The sequence below is a fragment of the Nicotiana tabacum genome, chromosome 10, assembly GCF_000715075.1.
Source record: "Nicotiana tabacum cultivar K326 chromosome 10, ASM71507v2, whole genome shotgun sequence".
In the NCBI taxonomy this organism is placed as follows: Eukaryota; Viridiplantae; Streptophyta; class Magnoliopsida; order Solanales; family Solanaceae; genus Nicotiana; species Nicotiana tabacum.
Genome location: NC_134089.1, coordinates 149,558,797 through 149,585,496, shown reverse-complemented (window position 1 = coordinate 149,585,496; position 26,700 = coordinate 149,558,797). Strand labels below are relative to the sequence as shown.

Sequence of the window (26,700 nt, the reverse complement as noted above, 5' to 3'; positions counted from 1 at the left end):
AAAGACGGTAATGCCTCTATTATATTTTTTACAGAACTAAGAGAGAAGCAAGCTTTTAAAAAGTGGTTTAAAGGAGTAAAAAATGAGAGAGGAGTAACGGCACAGGGTCTAAAGCGGCGGATGCCCCAGGTGCTGAAAATAGTCACAAAATCTGGTATTTATAGGTGTAAAATTAGGGTTCTTGCTTCCTTTGAGCGGGAATTTAAAATTCGGATTTCGAAAGAAGTCAAATGGATCCGTTTGAATTTTAACGTTGAAGCCTTTTGGATGGATTGGATCTTCACGTGATTCTTCAGGGATATGCTTCAGGTTACACTCGAAATGGTGAGATATGCTCTGTCAAGTAGGGATTTGAAGGCCAAAGCTTGGCTAAAAATGGAGGAAAATGCCAAGAGAGCTCTGCCATAGCAGAGAATGAAAGGGACAATGGAGAGTGGGAAAGGGGAGGCGTCTGTTTCTGAGAGAGAATAAGGGACCCTAGGTGATCTTTGGAATTGGGCTTTTGACACTTAAAAATAATAATCTAGTTGGGCTGATTGATCAATTGGCCGAATTGGGCTTGTTCTTGTGGGTCTGAAACTGAGGGCTTCAGGGAATTTGGGGTTGGGGATTGCATTGGGTTTTAGGTGACTAGATATTGTACAACCCACTTCCTTCTTCAAGCCTTTCTTTGAGCTTCTAATTCTTACTAAATCTCTTAATTAATTTAGTTACTTGATGTTTCATATCAAAACATAAGATTTGCTAGTATTTGATTTTATAAAATAACTATTACATTAATTGTGAAATAAAGAGTAATTAAAATAAATACTATTGTTTGATTAAATGAAGGAAAGTGATACACTTTTTGCAAGAGGCAATAAGAATGATATTAAATTAAAATTAATAACAATAATAATAGTAACATCTTACGATGATGATGAAGATAATAACAATAACAATAATAATAATAATAATAACAACAACAACAACAACAACAATAATAATAATAATAATAGAGATAATAACAATAACAATAATACTAATAATGATACTAATTAGGTCTATTTTGGAATAATAACTGTAAAATAATTATTCTTAAATTATTAGTAATATTAGAAGCTTAAAGAAATAGTTTGGAAGAAAGGAGGGACAAAATTGGATGTCATCAAAAAGAAAAGAAAACAAATGTTTATAAGCTTTGATAAAACAAAATATGAATGTCACTTAAAGCACTAATATATAAATAAGATAGGTATGTTCATGTGCTTGTGTAGATAAACCTAAATACTTGCAAAAATTCAGGACTATGTCCTTCCCTGAGGGAATATCAGAAGTCCTGTCACAAGTTGGACAGAAAATCCTCAAGCTCAAGGATTTAGATTTATATTGGCAACATAAGAAACTGATGTATGTTCACGAATTCCTTGTTGAGGCAGTTGAAAGAAGCACAAAAATAAAAGAAAATACTTCAGGAATTGTCAGAGCTTAGTATGGGAGAGTTGGCCGTCAAGATACAACAAAGAGATATCATATATCATTATAGTTCTAGATTGAGGAGTTGGCCAAATTTGGAGGTAAGACAATTACAGCACTGATAAAGCCCCAACTTGATGCTGCACTAGGAGTTTGAAAAGTTATAGTTTGGAGTTCTAGACTACTCCACGTTTCACTCTTTTCAAGCTGTTCAGACAGTAATCACAGCCCCTTAACAGAATCAGTCTCAATTATTTATCCATCTTCTCAAGTCTAACCTTGTCTAGAAGTTTCATAACACATGATCATTGTTTTTGAGGGGAAAAAACTGATAGATTTTAAATTAGATATCAAATCTCTTGACAAACTTTCGTCACCACGAGTCCTATGATCCCCTCAGGCTATGAGTACCAAGATACAACTCACTCGAAGAGCAACATCGAAGCAGTTCAAGATCTACCAATGACTATGTGGAATGGCATGAGAGTGGCTTCCAAGAGATTAATGATTCCTAGTTATCTTCAGGATTCATGAACTATCATACTATGTACATGGCTGCTAACATTGAAAGCCCCAAAATTAGAAGATTAGCAAACCACTCAAGAGGGTTTCCTTTTGGAAGGATTAACAGAATAAATTGATAGACAGACAGTTTTTTTCCCACTACGAATGAACCAATCAGAGTGAAGACCTTAATATTTGCCAACAGTTGTATTCTTCAGATACCTTTTGCAAGCATTCACAAGATGAAGCTGTGGTATTCGCGAAAGGAACTCACTATGAACAAACTTAGAAATTGATGAAGCAATTAGAAAAATTATAGAAGACAAGCAAGAGGAAAAAGAAGTAGGATTCAAGGTATTCAGAAGATTCAAACCTAAAAGAGATTGATCAACTTAAAAGCGGAAAAGTGAGACAAGTCAAAACCACATATTTAGCAATCAACTAATATATCTGGTTCAAAAGCCTCTCATTAGATGGAATTTGCTATTCTAAACACAATTTGTGTTCCGTTCTTCCTTCTTCAGGCAATGATATTAGGCTATATAGATGATATTTACACCTTAATATTACCATACTTTATTGTTGTTTTATCGGCAAATTGCCAACAAAATGCTCTAAATGGTGTTTTTTTGTTTCGCAGGGAATATTCTAAGTGAGGAAGCACCACGGAGTATTTTGGAGGCAATAATGTGAAGAAACCGCCCACTCAAGAAGTACCGAGCAAAAAGAAGCAAAAAGATGTATTGAGCAAAATTCCACCGCGACCGCGGTGTAACCGCGGCAGATCAAGAGGCGAGGCAGAATACTCAGCATTCACCGCGGTCCTGCCGCGACCGTGGTGCACTGTTCACTCGTCAGCAAATTTGGGGACCAAAGTGTAAATTCGGGAAAACTTGTTCCAAACCCTTATAAGCTTTAGAAACTCGCCCAAGAATTTTTTAAGCTTGTTTTTAGGCTACTTTGGAGGCAAGAACAAGTGTGTGAAAACAACCAAACATTAGAGTTTTCTATCTCTTTTATTTTCTTGCAATTACACATTATGAATAATTTAGTAGTTTCATCTTGTTTTGTCATGAGTAGCTAATTCCTTAGTCTAAGGTTTTGATGGAACCTATTAAAGGATGAACTTCTTGTGATGTTAATATAGTTTGCCAGTTTAATCTCTATTTGTTCAACTACGTATTTGCTATAGTTAATTGTCAGGATCCTCAATTAGTTGTGCTTATTTAGTGTGCATAACTCGGGAGAGAATGCATATTTAGGTAATTGTTGAACAACACCACTCCCAAAGTATATGAGGGATCAATAACTGCGGGTTTAAAGGCGGGATTAAGGATAACGAAGTCTTGGGTGCAATCAAAAGTGAGCTGTAATAAACAAAGCCAGCTAGCGTATCTCGGGAGAGTGCGTCTAGTAAATTATCGTGATTACTCGGGAGAGATTTACGGTAGTAGGAGTGCTCATGATTGATAGAGATGATTTGGTGAATCTATATGAAACATAACCGGAAGGGATTCCATCAATAGGGGAAATCATAACCTTAAAACCTTTTCTTAATTGTTTACAACTTAATCATAGTTAGTTTTCAGTTGCTGATTTACTTTCATTCGTAGTTAGTAGAAATACCACCAATTGTTATTGACAACATTTGGGAAGTTGATTCCGGAAAATTTAGTAAGTCTAACGAAAGTAATTGATAGGTTAATTCCTTATGGGTTTGACTCTGGGCTAAATACTCAGACTATATTTGCAACGTCCGCGTGTCCTTTTTATAAGGCATAGTTGGGCGTGATCAAATTTTGGCATCGTTGCCGGGGAATTAACGGTGTTATCAATTACAATTGAAAGAAGTACAAAAATTCTTAGTGTAGTCAGTTTTCTCTATACCCAATCTTTACATTGAAATTTTAACATTTGTTGACTTGGTTGTACAGGTGCATGCCTAGAAACTCATCGAGAACTGGTGAAGTATTTGAAGCATTATCAGATCCCGAGAAAGTTTTCAAGGCCTTGAATCGGGCCAACCGGAAAGCAAACAACAACAAGCAACTATACAAATCGAACCAGACATGGGGGACAACGTGGTAGACCCAGCAACGCCAATAGCACCTGTGGCACCTCTTGTGCCAGAGGCTGCTCTCTATGACTGGGCACGGCCCACAGCTGAAAATCTGGCCACTGCGATTGTAGTCCCGCAGATACAGGCTGAATTATTCCAAATCACGAATAACATGATGCACTTGTTGCAAAACAAGGGACTATTTTCGGGGTCACAAGTCGAAGATCCTCAACAACACTTGAAGAATTTCCGGTCAATCTGCAAAACCCAAAGGCAGCCCAACGTAACTCCGGAAGCAATCAAGTTGTTATTGTTTCCATTCTCAGTGACAGGAGCTGCCCAGACCTGGCTAAACTCACTCCCCATAAATTCCATAACAACTTGGGAGAAGTTAGTCAAGCAATTCCATAACAAGTTCCACCCACCCAACAAGACTGCTCAACAAATTGATGAAATTTTGAGTTTTAAACAGAGACCAATAGAGACACTGCATTAAACATGGGAACGTTTCAAAGGGATGCTGGTTATATGTCCGCACCATGGTATTCCAGATTTGATGTTGGGGCAGCGGTTTTACATGGGATTGTCAGATAGCATGAAGAACATTGTTGATGCTTCAGCTCGTGGAGCATTTTTGAGCAAAACATGGAGAGAAGGCCAGAGTCTGCTTGATAAGATGGCGCAGAATTCGGGATGGACAACCAGGAATGCACCTATCACTCCAGTGGTTCACTCAGTGCCCTTAGATCCATCCAACTCTATGGCTGAAAACATGACCACCTTATTGACACAGATGAGTATACTCACTAAAAAGGTGGAAGAGTCAAGGCAGAAGCAGCAGGTACACATCGTAGATACTACCAATGGGGGCTTGTGCACATCTTGCATTAGTCAGCCAATTGGTAACCAATGGAATGCAGAACATGATCATCACTACCCTGAAGACATAAACTATGTGTCTAATTATGGAGGCCAGAGACAGGGTAGTCAGAATTGGGGCCAGCAAAATCAGTCGTACAGGCCAGTCCAACCACAGTTCAACAATGGGAACATGGGAGGTATGAGACCTCCTAACAATATGGCACCTTATCCAAGGCCACAGGGATATAACAATCAGAATCAACAGCAGGGGTATCACCCTCCTCAGCAGCAGCATGGTGGACGGCAAGAAGATGAGTTTGCTAGACTTGAGGCAATGATGCAGCAAGTTATTGGGTCTAATACAAAAATTAGTGAGAGAGTAGATGCACACGATTCAGCTATCAAGAATATTGAAGTGCAGATGGGCCAAATTTCAATGTCTCTAAACAATCGTCCTCATGGGACATTACCTGCAGACACTCAAATAAACCCCAAAGATCAAGGCCCGAAGCAGTTGATGGTAGTGAGTCTACGGAATGGCAAAGATTTACACGTAGAGCAAGAAAGGGCTCAAGAGAGCAGACAGGCTGAGACTCTCATACCAGTGCCCATTGAGCTAGATGAGTCAACGAAACTGACAGAGGTGACAGTCCAGCCTGCTCAGGAAGAACACAACATTCAGATTGAGACTGAGAAAGAAGCTGAGACAACCCAGGAACAAGTAGTTGAGGTGACAGCTGATAAAGAGCAGTCCCAAATCATTAGGAAGAAGAGACCTCCTGCACCGTTCCCTCAGAGGCTGGCTAAGCACCAGAAAGAGGAGCAGTACAAGAAATTCTTGGAGATGCTGAAACAAATCCAGGTAAATATTCCATTGATTTATGCTTTGAAAGAGATGCCTGGGTATGCAAAAATGATGAAGGACTTAATGTCGAGAAAATTCGATTTCCAAGACCTGGCCACGGTGACTCTTACTCAGACCTGCAGTGCAGTGGTGACTAGACCAATTGCGGAGAAGCTATCTGACCCAGGGAGCTTTACAATTCCCTGCACTATTGGTAATTTTGCTTTTGCTAAGGCACTTTGTGATCTAGGGGCTAGCATTAATCTTAAGCCCCTGGCGATTTATAAGAGGCTGGGGATTGGAAGAGCTAGACCCACCTCTATGTTGTTGCAGCTGGCTGACAGGACTGTAAAAAGACCCTCTGGTATCCTGGATGATGTGTTGATTCAGGTGGGGAAATTTGTGTTCTCTGCAGATTTTGTGATCTTGGGCTACAAGGTGGATGAAGAAATTCCCATAATTTTGGGAAGGCCGTTCTTGGCCACTGGGAGAGCTCTCATTGATTGTGAGACTAGGGAGCTCAAGATGAGATTGAACGACGAAGAGATAACATTCAATGTGCAGAAATGTATGAGGTGACCAAGTGAATTCGCCAATTGCTCTCTTATTGATGCTGTGGATGTAATTGTCGAAACTGATGATGAGATGCTGACTATTGAGGACCCTTGCTGCATGCATGATGAATTTAGATGAGGTGAATGGAGAAGAACTGACAGAATGCGTGTTGGCACTAGAGGGCAAAGGGTTTTGGGACAGAACTCTTGAATTTGAGCCCTTGCACTTAGAAATTAGAGAAACTCCTCCAGCCAAGCCATCCATCGAAGAACCCCCAAAGCTGGAGTTGAAGCCACTGCCCGACCATCTCAGGTATGAGTTCCTTGGACCTGACTCCACATTACCTGTTATTATCTCATCTAGTTTGTTAGATGTGCAGGCACAATAACTCTTGCAAACTCAAGGAGTGTAAGACTGCCATTGAGTGGACCATGGCAGACATAAAGGGGATCAACCCCACCTACTGTATGCATAAAATTCTGCTGGAAGAGGGCCACAAACCTTCCAGGGAACACCAAAGAAGGCTGAACCCCAACATGAAGGAAATGGTGAAGAAAGAATTGATAAAGTGGTTAGATGCGGGAATTATTTTCCCAATATCTGACAGCAGCTAGGTTAGCCCGGTTCAATGTGTGCCTAAAAAGGGTGGCATAACGGTAGTCAAAAATGATAATAATGAACTGATCTCGACGAGAACCGTCACGGGCTGGAGAATTTGCATGGACTACAGAAAGTTAAATCAGGCCACACGGAAGGACCACTTCCCACTTCCCTTCATTGATCAGATGCTAGACAGACTGACAGGGAGTTCACACTTCTGTTTTCTGGATGGGTATTCAGGTTACAATCAGATCTCCATTGCACCTGAGGATAGAGAAAAGACCTCTTTCACTTGCCCATATGGCATTTATGCCTTCCGGAGGATGCCATTTGGCCTATGCAATGCACCCGCCACGTTCTTCAATGGAGGCTTCCCTTTTTTGGCCCGAGCAAAATCCACTTTGAATTCTTCCAAAAGAGCCTATAAGACAATTACAATCTAAAGTAAATGCAAATTTTACTTGGCTACAATTGAACTGCAGATAAAATATCATCAATCAACATTCAATTCTCTTCTATTGGAAGGGGGGAAAATAGCCACTCGCATTATATAAGGTAACTTATCAGAGAGAAATGGACTAGAGACAATGAACACTGATAACAAAAGTAATCACCTTTAATTCATCTATCTTCTCATTCAACTTTGAAATTTGTACACTATGCGACTTTGAAACACTACGCTGGTGATTACAAATTATTGCAACCTGCAACAAGAAACATAGATATAATAACTGAAATATTTATCACCAGTGTCCATATCAGAACTAGTACTATTCTTCATGGAAGTCTCACCTCTTTATTTGCCAAATTATATACTGCAACTTTCTCAGCGAGCTCTCCACCTTGTGTCAGCTTGGTCAACTGCCATCAGTAGCAATTCAAATCAGCACCAGAGAAACAAAATTTTGTGCACTGGTAATGAGAAAGGCATAATGGATCTCCATTACCAGTTACACAAGCATGGATAACCGCATACTTCAACTACAATCAGAAAACAAGCATCTTTTCCCCAATTAAACTAACAAGTTGAGAGTGAACGACTGCTCCATTCTTAAATGGACTTGAACGTAATCAGTAATTTTGCATAAAACCAATAGTAACATCCATTCATTTGCGACAACCAAGAACAGTATTTGTACATTTTATAAAAAGACGAGAATATCAACAAATTTCCCAATCTTCAGGGCTCTGACAGTGTTAAAAAGAAACTGCAGATACATACAAAACAAAAGTGGCCCTTTAGTAAATTTAGCAGGACCTTGCATTGACAATAATATGACTACTCCAGAAAACTTCCACTTCTAGTTGAAATTATCTATCATCAGACTCAAACTGAAAATATTTTAGACAAAGTAAGCATCCATTTATTAAGATAAAAACTATTCAAAAGCATATAACTAAGACTCAATCCAAACTAGTTTGAATCGACTATATGGAGCCACCCTCAGTTCTAAGAAAAATTAACAAACTCTGAGTCTCGTTCACTTCTTCTCCTTGCTTCCTTTTTGAAGTAATACACTAGTACTAATCACCATGCAGGCTGCCTTTGGAATTAAGATGGTTCAAAGTATGGTGATGCCAATATTGTTGCTCAATTCCCTGTATTCATCGAAGACTTCGCACGTTTTCTTGTTAGCCATTAGCACAACCAATGTTTTGCGGCAGATCAGGACATGCTCCAAGATGTTTGTGTTGCTGATCTCAAGTAATACACATCTTGTTATGACAACCTTTTCTCATTTTATCCTCTATTACTCTATATAAGCTAATTATACTGTTGTTGAATGGATCATTTCTAACTTATCTAATCTTTGTGTAATCGCACATCTATCTTAACATCCATTTCTGCTATACTATTCAAAAGTATGCCACATCAAGAAAACAACACCTAAATCCCAAGCTAGTTAGGGTTGGCTATTTGAATCCTCACTATTCATGTCGCTGCATGCAATCAATCTATCCAAAATTAAAAAATGTAGGTTCTCTAGCACTAAAATTATCTACATTTTCTAATGGTATATACATTTCTAACAAGACTAGAAGACTCTCAGCAAACATTAGACCTAAAAAAACGTATACCAAGATAACGAAAATTTAGCACCCAACTAACTGGTATCGTCTATATGGGTTTTTTCCTTCCATTATGCCTTATTATTCACCAGGTCTACATGGATTCCAAGAGATTGTAGGTCTTTTGGGACTTCTTTCAATGTAACTCTAGGTCTACCTTGTCCCATTTTTAACACCTTCAATCATCATGGTTTCACACCTAAAGACAGCTACATCTGGAGGTCGACATAAGACATGATAAAACCATCTTAAGCGACCCTCTCTCATTTTATCAATTATGTGCGTTACTTGCACCTTTTATCGAATGTGAGTATTTCTGATCTTCTCTAATCTTGTATGACCACACTTCCATTTAACATTCGCATCTCCGCGACACCCATCTTGCAGATAGGTTGGGCCTTAGAGGCCCAAGTCCAAGATTCACTCTCACATAACATTGTCCATCTTACAGCTATTCTATAGAACTCACATAACACTCAGGAGACACTTCTCTATTTCAACCATCCTATTTTAATTCTTTAAGTAACATGTTCATCTATCATCCATTCTCCTGGAAAAACTGAGCTTAGATACTGAAAAGCAGACAGAGAAAGAGTACCACATAGTATAGCTCATCAAGTTTCCTAAGAAAACCAAGCAGGTCGTTAGTAATAAACCAAGCACAAACAACTTTAGCTCAGCGCGTTATCCAACTTTAACCCGAAGCAAACAAACTCAAACGGAACATAAATGGATAAGTGGACCTTCTCTGAATTATCCAACTCTGACCGAACTTATTAGTCAACCCAAGCATATTCATCCTCCTATTACAATTTTTGTGCAACCTGAACAACAACAACAACAACGACCCAGTATAATCCCACAAGTGGGGTCTGGGGAGGGTAATATGTACGCAGACCTTACCTCTACCCCGAAGGGTAGAGAGGCTGTTTCCAGGAGACCCTCGGCTCAAAAAAGCAATAGGAGATGATATATTAGTACCATAAAAATGCGTAATAAAAATAACAACAATATATAAGAGATATGAAATATGAAATACAGAATACGAAATACGAAATACGAAATAGATGGCTGGTATAGTACAACTAGAAGTACGAAATAGATGGCTGGTATAGTACAACTAGAAGGTAAAGCCCTGCATCAATAGACGACCAATGACATTCCTAGTCTAACTCCTAACTGGATAGTCTCACTCTATTGTGCTGTAGAAATATTCACACTCTCCCCTAACCTACAACCTTAATGCTCGACCTCCATAATTCCCTATCAAGGGCCATGTCCTCAGTAATCCTAAGTCGCGTCCTGTCTGATAACCTCTCCCCAATACTTCTTAGGTCTTCCTCTACCTCTTCGCGTGCCCACTACAGCCAGTCGCTCACACCTCCTCACCGGTGCATCAGTGCTCCTCCTCTGAATGTGCCCGAACCATCTGAGTCTTACTTCCCGCATCTTGTCCTCCATGGGGGCCACACCCACGTTCTCTCGAATATCTTCATTCCTAATCTTATCCATCCTTGTATGCACGCACATCCACCTCAACATCCTCATCTCAATTTCCCTAACCTACAACCTTAATGCTCGATCTCCACAATTCCCTGTTTAGGGCCATGTCCTCAGTAACCCTAAGTCGCGCCATATCCTGCCTGATCACCTCTCCCCAATACTTCTTAGGTCTCCCTCTACCTCTCCTCGTACCCACCACCGCCAGTCGTTCACACCTTCTCACCGGTGCATCAGTGTTCCTCCTCTGAATGTGCCCGAACCATTTGAGTCTTGCTTCCCGCATCTTGTCCTCCATGGGGGCCACACCCACCTTCTCTCGAATATCTTCATTTCTAATCTTATCCTTCCTTGTATGCCCGCACATCCACCTCAACATCCTCATCTCTGCAACTTTCATCCTCTGGATGTGTGAGATCTTCACCGGCCAACACTCGGTCCCATACAACATAGCAGGCCTAACCACTGCCCTATAAAATTTACCTTTCAGTAACAGTGGCACTTTCTTGTAACACAGGACTCCCGTCGCTAACCTCCATTTCATCCACCCCACCCCTATACGGTGTGTGACATCCTTAGGGATGACTTGAGAATCAACGACCCCAGGTAAAAAACGACCCTAAACAGGTATTCCGACCCTAAAAAACGACCCTAAACAGGGGTCGATCTCCCCGGACCCCTGAATAAACGACCCCAGGTACTTGAAACTACCCCTCTTAGGGATGACTTGAGAATCAAGCCTCACTTCCACTCCCGCTTCCGTCGGCTCTGCCCCAAATTTGCACTCAAGGTATTCCGTCTTCGTCCTGCTCAACCTGAAACCTTTGGACTCAAGGGTATGTCTCCATACCTCTAACCTCTCGCTGACGCCGCGTCGTGTCTCGTCGATTAGGACTATGTCATCAGCAAATATTCGAGAGACAGTACCGCAACCTTCCCTCTTTTTAGGGAAGAGGGGTAACTCTGCCTCTGATTGCTAGTTCACACCCGAACACCCGAACACCCGATTAGGGAGAAGAGTTGCAGTAAGTTGAGTAGTTGACAGCCAAATACCTCCGGCTGACAAACAGTAACCTTTTTTTGGGGGGGTTGGTGGGGAGGCTTCTTTTTTAGATTTTATATACAGGTCAGATGATCTGAAACCATCATCTAGTCACAGGTAACCCAGTAGTCAAACAGAACTTCCAGTCCTAGAAAGCAACTTACTTGCTGCTCCAGTGTAACAGATGCATTATATGTACGAAATACTTTTGCAGTCAGGTCTGGCATGAGTTCCTTTAGATGAGCATTAAGCTTACTCGTGTCAAGCTTGTCAAAAAGATCATCACCGCCCTTTTTTCCTGAAATCAACAGTTAAGTGTATCAATGTATTTCATGAAGGAAAAAGGTTAAAGAAAACATTCTAGCACAGAAGCAGCATTTACTAACCACTTCGGAACAGTTGAATAGCTTTGAAAACTGGCTCATACACAGCCACCTCATTCTGATACCTGATAGAATCTTTATCAAGAAAATCGAACTGAACGAAGCAAAGTCAATTCTATGCATAATAATTAATTGCACGAGACTACGAAACTGTAAACGAGTTTCCTAGAGCTCTTCAAATTTAGCTTTTGTTGGATAAAACCATAATACCTTCAAAATATTTTTGGAGGTACTGGTTCTACATTCTCTACTTTTAAAGTACAACAACCAACTGTATCAGCTTCGTCGTCATCCTGCACCGCATCGAAGTATGACTAAGAATACTAAACAACCTTAGCACTGTTCCATGCCTCTGCAGGCAAAAGCATGGGTGCTTCATAGAAATAATACTAAAAACTGGAATACTGATCTCTCATATTCTGTACTTCTGGATAAATTGATCTCTGATAAAATTATTTTGCTTTGTGTTTTCTTTATTAGTGATGTGGTTTGCTAGTATCCCTTGGTAAACTTAATTCAATTGGAAAGAGGAAAGTAACATATATTGCTAAAATTTCCTGCTTCGATGCAGCTTGAAATGCTTCTAAAAGAGACATGACCTAAACCAGCATCAGCAACAAGCTTTGGAATTTTTAGACTATTTTTGAAATCTATGCTGCTCCTAGCTAAATATCTGGGAAAAAATAAAAAGCTAGTGCTCCTGCCTTCTTCCTGTTACCTTCTCATTCCCTGCCCTCAAAGCTAATTTATCAATAAGATAAGTTGCAACTGCGATCTGACGCTTCACAGGATCTTTACTTGTAAAATCCTTTGTATATGCAGATCTAATGCCTTCAATGTAATCCTGCAACCAAGAGACGGTTACAGCTACCAATCATCCATGTGCAACCAGTCACAATTAAAAAAAGAAACATTCATCGATCAGAAGTTTGCCAATTGCTTTCATTGTACCTTTAAGCGCCTTGCTTTCTCATACTTCTCTTTATCGCTTTGCCCTTTCAAGGAACTACTGGCTGCCAGGAAAACGTATTTGAATTCTCTTGGATTGATAGGGTCATTCCAGAAAGCTAACCATGTTACAGTGTTGTCATGCCTTACTTCCTTCCATCTGCCAAGCCAACGAGGGGAAGAAAAATAAATGAAGGTGAAATTCTAGCTTTACCTCCTCCAAAGATAGGCTGTTTTCAACAGGATAACAGGAGAGAGAATGAATAAACCTTTCGCCAGGGATGGGGCACTCCGGTATTGGAGCACCCTTTCCAATATTTATTGTAATATCATTTGGCCGGATCCGTCTCTTTAGCTTTCCCATCTGTACCATTAAGCAACATCCATCAATACCACAGTGAAACCTTGAAGTATCTAAAACATCAAGAAACACACCACTCTGCACATAGTAGATTGTTTTTGCCAGTTATAAGGTCAAAATTACCTTTGGATGTTCTCCACGGCCACGAAAGAGTCCAGGTGGTTCAACCCGAAAGTTCCCAACCTGCACATAACTAAACGGTCAGACCATTCGCATTTGGTTTGGAAGTTATCTCGCTCACTATACCATGGGCTTTTCTGATTTTAGGGGTGGACACCTACCAGGGTGAAGAACGAAACGAGAACACCATATTGGAATATCATACTGAAAGGAAAGGAAGCTCAAGATTGAGATTTGGGGATAACTAAGAGGCTCAATATCACACGGCTAGAAAACAAAATTAACGTCAAAAAAGCATGTACTGATGGCGCAGGTTACAGCATAAGAATGGAACCAAAGAATCAACTAGACAAGATGTTCTTCTAACTATACACAAAATAAAGGAAATAAAGCTCTTCAAAGTTGTTGAAGATCAGTCAAGGGGATGTCATGGAATAGCATCAGAACAGAAAAATGAAAATAAATAAGAGATCATTGGCTGCTTCAGACCTCCAAGCAAGAAACTTTGCAAGCTGGATAAACGCATTGCTAACGTAAGCTAAAATTCTCAGAACAGAAGCAGATGATGTTGAAAAAGAAAGAAGACACATCACCAGAAAAGGAAGACATAAGAGAAGGAACATCCCCCAAAAAAAAGGAAGACATGAGACCTTTTCTTTTTCAGAAAATAAGACATAAGACCATCTTATAATCCCATTGCATAATTTACAAAAGATAACACATGTCATTTCGCTTAAAGTATCATGTATAAAAGCAAGATAATGCTAAAAACTAATGATAAACAGAACCAACCTTCTCCTTAACACCATCAACAATAGCCCACATGTACTTCTCTTCTTGCTTGAGTTTCTCTTCTCTCAATGCCTTTTTCTCCTGCAAAATAGGCATTTTTTTGGCCGAAAAATATTTAAACATTTACAAGCTTTATGTACTTGGCTACTAGGTTAACCACAAACATAGTTACCACCACTTGATCAGACCCAAAGAACTTGGTCCATCATAGAATTTCTGCCTAGATCTCTAATAAGGGTAGTGCTTAAGTGACTTCCACTTGCTATAGAAAATGAAATTCTACATTCATCCAGCTTTAACGTCAATAAAGAGGAAGAAAGGTAAGTGCCATCTTGAATTAGCTACTAAAAAATGTCAATAGAAGTTACACATTTTATGCAGTAAGCAAAACAATGCTCAATTTGGAACTTAGAGTCTCCATGGCGCATAGATATGGGTAGAGGTTGGTAATATAAACTATGAAGCACAGCTGCCGCGAATCTTCTCGGTTAAGCAAATGCAGCTAAAATTATTTTAGAAGGTTGACAGAAACACCATGTTCATGCTGGTCAGACAAATGTAGGCATCAAATGCCTACACAAAATTACCACACAAATAACATACTACCATAAGAGATTAGCAAGTAACACATCCACCACACAAAGTAAATCCATGCATTTGGACGCTATGAAGCAACCATGTCTTTTTCAGAGCAAAGTTGGCTGGGATAAGTTGTGCTATATCGGATGAGAACATACAACTGCTATAACAAATTCAGCATTTTGTGAGAATCAACAAGACAAGAAATGTTTTAAAAGATAGTTATTCCGCAACTCATACAGAAAGCTAACCAGCAATTAGAAGGTAGAAAAGTATATGAAAAATGAACAAACCACCGTATAGGTCACAAAATAACTACAACTTCTCATATTTCATAACTTTATAGTTTTATTCATTTACTTACTTCGGTACTCATTTGCTTCTTCTTCTCCTTCTCACTTTGATGCCACTCATATATTGGGGTAAAATCACAGTCATCTAAATTTTGAATGACATGATTTTTTCCTAGTATTTTTCTCCAGTCATTCATGAAATTCTCTTTGAACTGCGGTTTACTCATGTAATCAGTGTCTAACATCACGGCATACATTGTTGCAACCTGCAGGCAGAAAGAAATTGCTGTACTGAGAAAAAATTCACAAAGACTTGAATGAGACACAAACAGCCAGAGACAGATTGAGACCTCCTCCTGCTCTGGAGTCAGATCTACGGGCTTTCCCTTGTAGAGTATCTTAACCCCATGAGGCTTGTATGGAGGCGGAAAAATCACACCGTTGTGAACCAATGTAGTCCATTTTTGCCCTTCACCGGAGCTTGGCTGCAGTTTCGACGACTTAGAGTACTTGGATTTCTTCAATTTCTTCTTTTTTTTCATTGACGATGAAACGACTTTGGTTGCTTTCTTAGCAGATGACACTTTACTAGCTGAAGCTACTGACTTTTTAATTCTCTGAGATATAGGAACGTCATCGTCGTCATCCTCTGTCTTTCTTTCAGGTTTAACAGACGCTTGCTTACTCGAAACAGGTGTAGATGCATCAGAAAGCCTAGGCTTTTTAACTGAAGCCTGAGCAGCAGACTTTATATCACCAGGCGGTCTCTTACTTAAAACTGTTGTAGATGGCAAACCATTTTGCCGAATTTTAGGCTTAACTTCTTCAGAATTAGAAGACTTGCTTGTGGAAGCCCCTGCATTGGACTTCAATTGAAACCTTGACGCTAAGGGAATTTCATCATCTGAATCCTCTTTTTTGGGAGATCTAGACTTTTGAACTGATGCTGAAGTACCAAGCACTTTGTTGGCATGACTAGAATTGCTCTAAGATAACCCAGAAGAAAGCCTAGCACTCAATGGTTTATCATCTTCAGAATCCTCAGCTTCATCATTAGGTTCAGATTTTGGTTTAATGGCTTGCTTTGGCACATAACATCTTTTGCCTGATTACCCCCAGAGGCTGATGGCCTTGAGTTTGGTGCAGGAGATGTCCTGCCTGATGAAGGTCATGCTTTTGGATTAGTGAAAGGTGAAACTGACGGAGAAGCCTTAGAAGAGGTGCCTGCCTTAACTTTCAGAGTACTAGAGCTCTGGCCATTAGGAGAACGTACATCAGAAGCTTGCCGCCCCGATCGTCCATCCTGTTTCTGAGATGATGAATTTGACTGATTCTGCTTTGATGTGGTACTACTTCGTTTGAAAACTAAGGGCATATCATCATCATCATCAACAACTTCAGCCATCAACTTTGTTTTGGAAAAAGCCTCAACAGCCATGATCGTACTCTATGCTATACTGTCATACAATGTTCTCCTTATCTGTAAACGACTTTTCGTAATTACAAGGAAAAATAGGTTTAAATGCAATAAATAGAAGAAGAGCAAAAGACGTCTAGAGAACAACTATTGAAGTACATCAGCACAACAAAGTTGAAACATAAAGCCAAAAGGGAAAAAACATGGCAAGAAAACATAAATCTAGTTCTTTTTTGGATGATGACAGTGTCCTAGCCTAGCCTGCTTGCAGGCAGCTGACTATTCCACCAGCACCTTATATATCTCACCAGCACACCTTGTGTTTTTTGTCTTTGATGGGATTTGAACCTAACACCCCATAATTCTCTGCCTACTTCATTGACAACTAGTCTACTACGAGGCCACACCCTTGGGTGCAAGAAAACATATATCTAGTTTCTATCCCTCACAGTTTAGAACAGTTGTATTATAGGAATATTATGATCTTTTTTGACAATGCAATGCAATTCCAGTCTCTTCTTGTAAATTTAGTTTTTCAATGTTGTCTCTTTTGAAAGAGCAAGTCTATTGCTCAATATCTTGGTACTTATCCACAAAGACTCACTGCTCTTATTTTGTCTCTGAAGGGTCTGTCTCTCCCTATCAGGCTATCACACAAACAGAAAAATGGAGGGGGGTCTGTTCCCCCTCTTCGTTCAACATCATACTGAATCAAACATAAAATTCGCGCAGCAAGCGAAATGAAAATGTTTCAAGTGGAACATAAACTAAATTTTCAGTCTGCTTCCTTCTATTCCAACACATACTATAAACCCCCAAATCTAGAAGCAAATATTTTTTATGACTGAGATGTCCAGGCCAGCTTGCGTGCATCTCGGTTATTCTAGCGAGTAACTGTTACCTCTCAGGAGTCCCAGCACCACAAGTGTCGGGTAACTTTGCCCACCAAAACTTAGGCAGATGAAGAAATCACCTAGTGTTTTTAACCTTCCAGAAGCAAATTAAACATTAGTAGAACCCATAATGTATGCATCTTAGCAAGTAGCATCCTGGTAACGGTCAGCTCGAAAAATACAAACATGCATAAATTTTATCTTCTTTAGCTTTCATTTTAAAAAAATCTCCTTTATCCAATGAAAATGTAACAGAAACTGATAAGCAATACTCAAAGCCATATTGGGAGACCATTACAACTCAAGAAGCAGTATCATAAAGGTAAATAAATTAAGTTTATAAATTAACTAGTGAAGAATATAAAAGAGCTATATAACAAATCGGAACTTTAGCTTTCATTAAGCAGTGGGGAGCTAAGAGATAAATCATTACAACCAATTCACAACTCCTGTTTCTCATTTTTACCTAAATAATTACAGGAAAAAAGGGGAATTAGGGTTTTTGTTTCACGAAAGACAAAATCGGAGAGATATATATGAGGAGAGTAACGTACAGAGATGAATCTGGCCGGAGAAAGAGATCCCGAGGAGGACAATGGAGGAGATGGAGGTGAGGAAGAGGAAGAGTGGTGGTCAACACGAGCCAGTATAATCCCACAAGTGGGGTCTGGGGAGGGTAATATGTACGCAGACCTTGGGGAGGGTAATATGTACGCAGACCTTGGGGAGGGTAATATGTACGCAGACCTTAACCCTACCCGAAGGGTAGAGAGGCTGTTTCCAGGAGACCCTCGGCTCAAAAAAACAACAGGAGCCGATATATTAGTACCATAAAAATGCATAATAAAATAACAGCATAATAAGAGATATGAAATACAGAATACGAAATACGAAACAGATGACTGGTATAGTAAAACTAGTAGGTAAAGCCCTGCATCCACAGACGACCAATGACATTCTCAGTCTAACTCCTAACTGGCTAGTCTCACTCTATTGTGCTGTAAAAATATTCATAACTTTCCCCTAACCCACAACCTCCTTGATGCTCGACCTCCATAATTCTCTGTCAAGGGTCATGTCCTCAGTAATCCTAAGTCGCGTCATATCATGTCTGATCACCTCTCACCAATACTTCTTAGGTCGTCCTCTATCTCTCCGCATGCCCACTACAGCCAGTCGCACACCTCCTCACCGGTGCATCAGTGCTCCTCCTCTGAATGTGCCCGAACCATCTGAGTCTTACTTCCCGCATTTTGTCCTCCATGGGGGCCATGCCCACCTTCTCTCGAATATCTTCATTCCTAATCTTATTCATCCTTGTATGCCCGCACATACACCTCAACATCCTTATCTCTGCTACTTTCATCTTCTGAATGTGTAAGTTCTTTACCGGCCAACATTCAGTTCCATATAACATGACAGGCCTAACCACTGCTGTATAAGTGGTGGTCATTCAATGGAATTTGGCCGAAGAAATCGACGACTCAATTTCAATTCATCTTAGCAGGCCAATCGGAATTGGGGTCCGAAATCACCAAACGGCTAGGTTGGATTTGGGCTTGTCTAACCTAGAATGAGTCTCACTCCTTTCTTATTGGGCCCTCATTTTTTATTTATTTTAATTCACAAAAATATTTTTTCGCAAATTCAATTTTTACAAAACAAATTTTCCACCAAAAAACAAGAAAGAATAATCTTTAAGTTTTCAAATGTTTTTAAATTTTTGCAAATTTAAATAACTTTTCTTTTCGTATGTATAACTAGTTTTCATTCAACTTAGCTTGTGTATGTTGGTCACCTAAAATAATTGTGAGTCGCTAACAATTGTAAAGTGTTCCGAATGAAAGTAGAGTTTATTTTTCAATCCTGTGTACAAGTAGAGCATTGCTCTTCTGTTGGGGCATCCATCCCACGCATTCTTTTCGATCGTGTACCCTATGTAGACTTGCAAAGCATAGGCTAGACAAGCGGTACATTGAACACCAACTCAATCTCGAAGAAAACATTGCATGGAACGACAATGTGTTGTCACTGAATTGGTTTTGAGTTTCTCACTGAACTGAGGTGTCTGTTAAGATGTGTGCTTTTGCTTTTGCAATATTTTGTAACACTCATTTGAATGTATCATTCGAAGTAAAATAAATATAGGTATGATAATTCCACTTTAATATCCCCTCGAATGGAAGGGAGATTCCCTTTTTTCTTGCATAAATGAGAGTTTATGCGCTTTTGAGTGTGGTTCAAGGGTTGTACACAAGGTGTGTTATGGTGATATTCGCTTATATTTATCATATGTTATGATTTTTGGATTTTGTTTTCATCTTTAACTCGCTTTATGTATGGTATACCATATCCCTACTCTGAAGTTGTGCTTGACCAAGGTGAACTTGGTCTTTCAAAGCAGTATAGCTTAGTAAAGTGAGCCAACGTTGGTGGATCCAGAACTCAGCCATCTTTCTGCCTTTTTTTTTTCTGATCCAGGAATACAGGGAACTTGAAATTGAAGTTTTATACATGAGACCTATCAAGAAATACGAACTTGCTGCAAATTCATAGACATTGTTCCAGTCCTTGTAATGCATTAAAGCCTCTGCGACGATACATAATTTGGGTGATTGTAAAATATTAGTAACTCGAGAATTGAGAGTTATGTTCCCACTCCCTTTGCTCAGATATGCTAATCTCTACTAGAGTTGATCTGCATTTCTATTGCTGTGTTAGTAATCTGTCTCCAAACTTGGTGCCAGAATATAGAGACAAGGTTCAAGTGACCTAGGGAGAGAAATTGAGAATCATCTCAACTTTGTCTCCTTCAGCATAGCAGGTAAATCAGCTAGCATGTCAGAATTGCTTTCACCAGCCTCAAAAACATGTATAAATACGACGGTACTTCATGATTTACCTTCATCTCCACGGATATAGAAGGATGATAAATGACAATCTTACAGATGAAAATTTGTATGGCAGTTGACGACAATCTACACTCAAAATTTTACTAGTGGAATTTTAACACAGCAGGATAAATAGAAAGGCTTTGCCTTACAGTGTAACGGCAATCTGTTTCAGATGACTAGATATATAGAGATAGAAATAATATAGTGGCCTCTACACTAAACTTGGGTGTACAGTTCAAAACAGATGGAATCCATTAGTGTGACGACACATTTTGAGCTGAGATTTAACTATAGACAACTTTGTTGCCACCAGAACCTGGCACCAGATCAAGTGGAGATATGCTACTTGAGGCCATGGCGATGTTACATAGTCTGTACATTTCCCTGGGATTGAGTGTGAGACTTGGCTGCCCCTTCTTTCCATCCTTTTTGGCGTGCCCTCATCTCCCATGTAGCAGTGAGTTTCTTTTGTGCCAATAAAGCTATCTCAGCTTTTTCTCTTGCCTCTTCACATGTCTCCATTCCAGAATTGCACTTGTCTGCCTCTTTCATATATTGGGATGTCAACTTTTTTGCTTCAAGGAGTGCCATGTCAGCCTTCCGCTGATTTTCCAAGGCTTCAGCTTCTCGCAATTTAAGTTCCTCAGACAACAAGTCAGCAAAGTTCTTTTCTGTGTCTTCACCAACATCTGGATCACGCTTGGCACAATCTGCAAAACATTGAAATAAGAATGGAAATCCAAGATTTTAGATCTCAAGTAAAAAAATATAGATTTCAATCCTCAAAAAGAAGAGTTAATGGCTACTAGAATGAAAGAACAAAAATATACGAGGTTTGTTGTTAAAGCGAAGAAATTCACATTTTTTTGATAGGTTGGAAAGAAAATTCACATTTACTCTAGGATATTTTGAACATGTTCAGCTTATTAAGATGTCAATCACTGCAGAGTTGCAGATCATCAAGAGATTTGCACAATTCCAACGCATAACAGAATCGAATAAATCATGGCATAAGTCCTCAAACTCAACCATCACTTTTGAGATGTTTGTTTGGCATATGCAACTAATAAATGTGTTTACAACAACGATGCTCAAAATGTCCTTTTCTCAAAATGAAAAATTTTCACCTACCAAGTACTAAAAAGTCTCATGTCTCTAGTCATAAGATATCCTCTACCTTTTTCTTTAAAAGTTAAATAATTTTATTAATGTGAGAAAAAGTCCGATATACAAGCTGCATGCTATAGAACCTACACAACTATATGGCTCTCTACAAATGGCACCCAAGAGTGTGCCCTACTAGTCAATGAAATAGACGCAAGCGTTGTAGACCAAGATTCATGTCTCAACAAAGACAAAAAGCACTATAGTGATTCCTTTCCATCTGCTTAAGCCTAGTGGATAAGTTACTTGGTACCTACGATGATGGGAAGGAGCAGGTACCTAGTGGAATAGTCAAGTTGTGGCTTGGACACCACCCTAATAAATAAATAGTTCTATACAAATGTCACTCAAGCTTCTATTCAGACATGATCTTCATAGCGCACCAAAAGCTAACTAAGACTAAGAGACTATTCGTCAAATGTACAAGTTATCATCTATTTTAAAAATAAAAAAAAAGGAAATGTTACACAGATGAGATGAATCTGAACATAAACTCATACGAACTATTTCTCTTTCTTGTCCGTTTAAAGAAAATTAAACAAAAATCTCACATGTATAAAGAAGATAACCGCCATAAGTCTCCTCAAATGATTTCACAATTTAAGATAATTGCAATTCATGTTTTATTCATTTAGACTTCAACAAAAACGAGATGGCTCACTTACTGTCCCAAAATATGAGTGCTCTTGTCTTAGTAGCCAAAGTAAATTTCACACTGAGGGAAGGAACAGAGAAACTGAGGAGAAAAAGATAGAGAGTGAAGAAGGAAGGCATGTCTGAAAACTCTTTGAAGTTGTTATCAGGCTAGTGACGGGAATGGTCATGGAATTTCTAGGAGGAAAACTTGTACTGAATTTTATGATCTATTGAGTTCTTGTAATTTTATATCCATCTACTGTCATTTTCATGTTAAATGCAGTTGTCCCAACTCCCGATCAAGGGATCCTTTAACAGTCGAAAACAATGTCAGGTCATTCAAGAGAAAACCAAGGGATATATCAGCACATATGTTTTTAAGGTCAATGCTCACATTTTCATGTGTAACGTAAAACGTTCCAATCAAGGAATCGTTCAACATCTCAACAGATGCAGGCAAAGAGAACATAAGGATTTACTTAATTAGTCGAAGACTGGTTACTAACGACATACAGCACAAACCTGATTAGAAAACATCACTAATATATCATCAGTAGGTCCGTTTACATCAAGGTACTTATGGAGTCTACCAACTTTAGAGGGAGAAAGCATTTGACAACACCAACCTAGAACGGTTTGATAACATTTAGGTTCAAACCTGAAATACTACACCTTAATTCCTAGAATGGTAAAATCATGAAAAAGTATCGATGATCTCAATGCTAAGAAAGGTAAGTGCCATCGGACAACATCTAGAAGAAGAAAATAATGCCTCGATAAAAACACTAATCTTGCAGCAGATTACAGAATAAATTATATCTTAATCAAAGAAAATCAAATAAATGCATATCTCATGATACTAACCTGTCAAAGAAGCATTGCTCAAACCTGCACGACAAACAAAGTAAGATGTCAATTCAAGCAATTGTTGACAAACCAATTTCCTCATTTAACCAGATACTCTAAACAAGTCTCACAAAAAAAGACATGGTGTCCAGATCATAGGAAATGACAATTCCACAGTACATGACTAGTTAACCATATTAAGCCTTGACTTCAAGATAGCATGAGTAATAAGAGGAAAACTAATAGTCAAACCTCTCTATAAGAGCCTCAATTGTTCTAGATAGGATATTATAGCGAATTGTTGTTCTAGAAAACATATATCATAACATAACATGAAATTTAGTTCCGAAATAACTTGGCTTTTATAATGAAGTGTTGTTATATAAGGATGTTGTTATAGAGAGGTTTGACTATATAGTATGTTTATTCATTCTTCAATGTTAATAACAAAATGCCCTTTCTCCCAAAATCGCAAAACTACATGTACCAACAAGCAGGACGATTTGGGGAATATTTTAATTTTGGTTAGCACATTCATGAATCAAGGCATACAAATATTGCTAAGAACTATAAAAAAGCCTGATAATTATTGAACCAATAAGGAATTCCCTAATTTGGCCCGAGATTAGAAGTTCAGAACCATAAGTTTGAATCCGTGGAGGTATTTTAGCAGTATTTTGATTCCATATCTGCAGCTATCAGAATATAGAAAGCAAGACAGTGGCAATGAATTAGAGTTCCGCTTCATTTAGAAAGCAGATCAAAACAAACTATTGAGATCTTTCAATCAAATGCCCAGATTCACAAGTGGGTCTTTAACAAAGTGGCCAGATTCACAAAATGGGTCTTTAAGTAAGTGAGAAGATTAACAAAACGGGTTTTTAAATAACCATATTCACAAAATGTAAAAAATCTTCTTAGTTAAGGGCAAGATATAAGAGCAGATCAGGGGCAAATGTGGGTACCTGGAGGAATGAAAAAGAAGGGTTCAGAATTGCAATCACAATTACAAGGAGGGCAAGTAGTAACTGAAGAAGAAGCAGCAGCTATGCCTTCCATTAAGTGCCAATACAAAGGTGGACCCAAAATATAGGCTGCTAAGCTTATTGCCATTAAACCCAATACTGCTTTCAACACCTTCGGACTACATGCTGATCGATTCAACGCCATTGGTCCTCCTCTGTGTTCCCCTTATGAGTGGGAATTTTTTTTGTTTTTTTGGAGTGTGTAAATTGTTAGTAGTAGAGACCAATAGCAGGAGATGAATGAGAGTGTGGAATGGAGATCAGCTATTTCTCTCTCTTCTGCTTTTTCAACAGCCGTGACGCGTTTGGGAATCCACAGTCCCGCCCAGATCTGCCGACGCACTCAGTGAAACGTGAAGTTAATTGCTAGTACGTCTTTTTTTTACCTCTTTTTTACTTTATTTTTTTTATTTTTACGGAGTAGCTGTGGGCCAGGAATAATTTGTTTTTTTAGAGAGAAGGTGGGAAAGGATTAATATTTAATAAGGCAAAATATATAATTTACCAATTACACCCAAATCCCCATTACATAACTTTTCACTACGGGCAATCTTTTACACACCCAACCTTTGTAAGGTGTGTCTAAGACATACCACTTTGCCCACATGGTCAATGCGTGTTTTTACCAACAAATGAATCATGTGAACATGAGAATTTTTATATCAGATGTCAATTTTTTATTTTTTTTAAATCTAAAATAGGGTCATCTTCTTCCTTGTTTAAAAACATTAAATCTGCCATAACTACTCCTTGATGCTTAGACTCACTTCTCTCCCCTCGATTACTTCTTCTCAAGTAGACCCACCAAAATTTCTCATATCTCTCTTGTTGATTAGTCCTTAGCTTTGTCGTTTTTTTTTTGTTGAGAAATTGTAATTAGAATTAAAAAATTTGTAGCTCCAACAACCATTAAAGCTAGACTTAAACTTATGTACAGAAGATTCTTCTTTTCTCCAGACTTGAGCTTTGCCGTGGCTAAGTTAAATTTCTAAAAGGGTGAATTTTTTAAAAAAAAGTCCAACTATTAAAGCTTAGCTCAAGCTTTTCCAAATAAGCACATTCTTTGATTTTGTTAATGGGTGAGTTTACAAATAATTATTATTACTACCTCGTTTGCTTTAATTGAAGGAATCGAAAGAGCACAAATGCTTGATGATGGCAGTTATAGTGGACAAAATGAAGAAGATGGGGATATAATTGTAATTTTATGTGCTGTCTTTTTTATTATTAGTCAGTAACACGTGTCACAACTTTATTGGTGCGTGATAGTACACATGCTTTGAAATCTGGGTAAGAAAAAAGTGGTGTGTCTTAGACACATTCTACAAAGATTAGGTGCGTAAAAAATTGCCCGTGGTGAAGAGGTGTGTAATAGGGATTTGGGTATAAGGTCGATGGGTAAACTATGTATTTGTCTATTATGATAATTAAACTGCGCCAATTTCCTAGTATTTGTTTTTTCTTTCTAAAATTAAACTATGGATTACGAGTTAGATTCTTTTTGGCTTAATTCGCTTGATGCATTTTAGAACTACATGAGAATTGTCGTTCTATGCGACCTATCACAGTTTGAAATATTCGCAAAAAAGAAATTATTAAATAAGTTTAATCAAAGATTAATTAACTTTGCATTTGATATATATATATATTACTGTTTGACTCAAAAGATGTTAAGACGTTTTTGAACAAATCAATCAAAGAGGAAGGGGTAAATTGTAACTGAAGATAATAATCTCTATAATAATAATAGGTAAAGAGAGTTGTAAAGTTTCTTTTTATTCAAGATTGGTAAGTTTCCCGGAGTCTCCCCTGACTCTTACAAGGTCTTTTTTTCTCCTTTATATACTAGAGAAAAACCCTTCAGAATTGTAAGTAACCAAATACAAGGAATATTCGGCGGAAAATATTCTTAATGACCCCTAATGGGATTACGCTAGGGTCGTGCAGTTTCTTCTTTCGCCTTAAGGTCGTCTCTCATGGGACGTTGATTCGAAGGTACTCAGTCATTTGTCGTGCTCGTCATAGGTCGAGGTCGGTCAAATTTGGACCCGTACAGCTAGTCCCCCTGCTTATCGGGGTCGCGACCATATGCGTCCTCGATAAGCGGACTTCATGCCTTCCTTTGGAGAAATTTGACCTGTGGGAACGTTATGACGTGGCCAATGGGAGATTGTCATCATGCTCAGCAAAACATCGCGTGGTACACTTCTCCGAGAAGTGATGTTAGCTTTACGTGCGTCATTATTGCGCAGGTTCTCAAGGCGGGATCTAACGGCTTGGTGCTTCGATTCTTACGCTGCTTTGAAGCATGTTGCCTCGATTCTGGTGCCTCCTAATCCTATAAATAGGTGAAGGATTTGATTTTTTGAAAAACTTTAGCCATTCCTCTCTTGAAGACCTCTTTCATTCTTTCTCACTGGCTCTCATATCCTTCTGCTCTTCTTTCATTCCTCACCTGAAGCTTCTTCTTCCTTCCTCCTTTTGTGTTGATACTCCTTTAAACGATATCATGCCGAGGTCTCGTCGTTCTCGCAAAGAGGTTCCTGAAGCCACCCCGGCATCCACAGTGCCTCCTTCTAACAATGGAGATGTGGTGGTATAAGAGAGTGACAGCCCTCCTATAGTGGAGGAGCTACTACCGAGGCACCCCTTATCCCGGAGTGACTTCCTCAAAGATCCACCTCCTATCCCGAACCCCATATTTTCTGAGATGGAGTAGGTCCATATCGATGCCCTTCGTGTAAAGTATGACATTTCTGCTCATATATAAATGGTTCCAGCGGGGAGAGACTACGTGGACGTCCACAGACCTAGGTATTGTGCTTTCTATGAGTACCATTTTATGATTAGCTACACCCT

The 26,700-nt window shown here is 39.0% G+C and overlaps 2 protein-coding genes, 1 non-coding gene and 1 pseudogene across 4 annotated transcripts; 1 reads left to right on the top strand and 3 right to left on the bottom strand.

Annotated features, from left to right (window-relative positions):
• The first annotated feature begins 1,134 nt into the window (after nucleotides 1-1,134).
• Nucleotides 1,135-6,682, top strand: LOC142164792 (uncharacterized). Of its 2 annotated transcripts, none has more exons than XM_075223401.1 (2): nucleotides 1,135-1,556; nucleotides 2,600-6,682. In XM_075223401.1, exon 2 carries the CDS (start codon nucleotides 4,536-4,538, stop codon nucleotides 6,300-6,302), a length of 1,767 nt encoding a protein of 588 aa, XP_075079502.1. In that variant the 5' UTR covers nucleotides 1,135-1,556; nucleotides 2,600-4,535; the 3' UTR covers nucleotides 6,303-6,682. The 2 variants fall into 2 exon arrangements, with proteins under 2 accessions (XP_075079502.1, XP_075079501.1); XM_075223400.1 differs by having other exon boundaries at nucleotides 1,135-2,313.
• LOC142165545 (small nucleolar RNA R71) lies at nucleotides 4,458-4,564 on the bottom strand. The gene has a single exon (XR_012696207.1). It is a non-coding gene; the product is annotated as a small nucleolar RNA R71 (small nucleolar RNA).
• A 133-nt stretch (nucleotides 6,683-6,815) lies between the features above and the next one.
• Nucleotides 6,816-18,819, bottom strand: LOC107817036 (DNA topoisomerase 1 alpha-like; annotated as a pseudogene).
• Nucleotides 18,820-20,243: 1,424 nt separating this feature from the next.
• Nucleotides 20,244-24,196, bottom strand: LOC107817035 (uncharacterized). The gene is made up of 3 exons (XM_016642805.2): nucleotides 23,782-24,196; nucleotides 22,835-22,858; nucleotides 20,244-20,880 (listed from the first exon to the last, which is right to left on the bottom strand). Exons 1-3 carry the CDS (start codon nucleotides 23,984-23,986, stop codon nucleotides 20,534-20,536), a joined length of 576 nt encoding a protein of 191 aa, XP_016498291.1. The 5' UTR covers nucleotides 23,987-24,196; the 3' UTR covers nucleotides 20,244-20,533.
• Between the last annotated feature and the right edge of the window lie 2,504 nt (nucleotides 24,197-26,700).

Excerpts from the sequence above, each read along its gene's own strand:
- LOC142164792 (XM_075223401.1), top strand. The coding sequence starts at position 4,536 with ATGCTGGTTATATGTCCGCACCATGGTATTCCAGATTTGATGTTGGGG.
- LOC107817035 (XM_016642805.2), bottom strand. The coding sequence starts at position 23,986 with ATGGCGTTGAATCGATCAGCATGTAGTCCGAAGGTGTTGAAAGCAGTA. Across the intron at positions 22,859-23,781 it reads CTTCTTTTTCATTCCTCCAG|GTTTGAGCAATGCTTCTTTG; the intron begins GTACCCACATTT and ends TTTGTCGTGCAG. Across the intron at positions 20,881-22,834 it reads GAGCAATGCTTCTTTGACAG|ATTGTGCCAAGCGTGATCCA; the intron begins GTTAGTATCATG and ends AATGTTTTGCAG.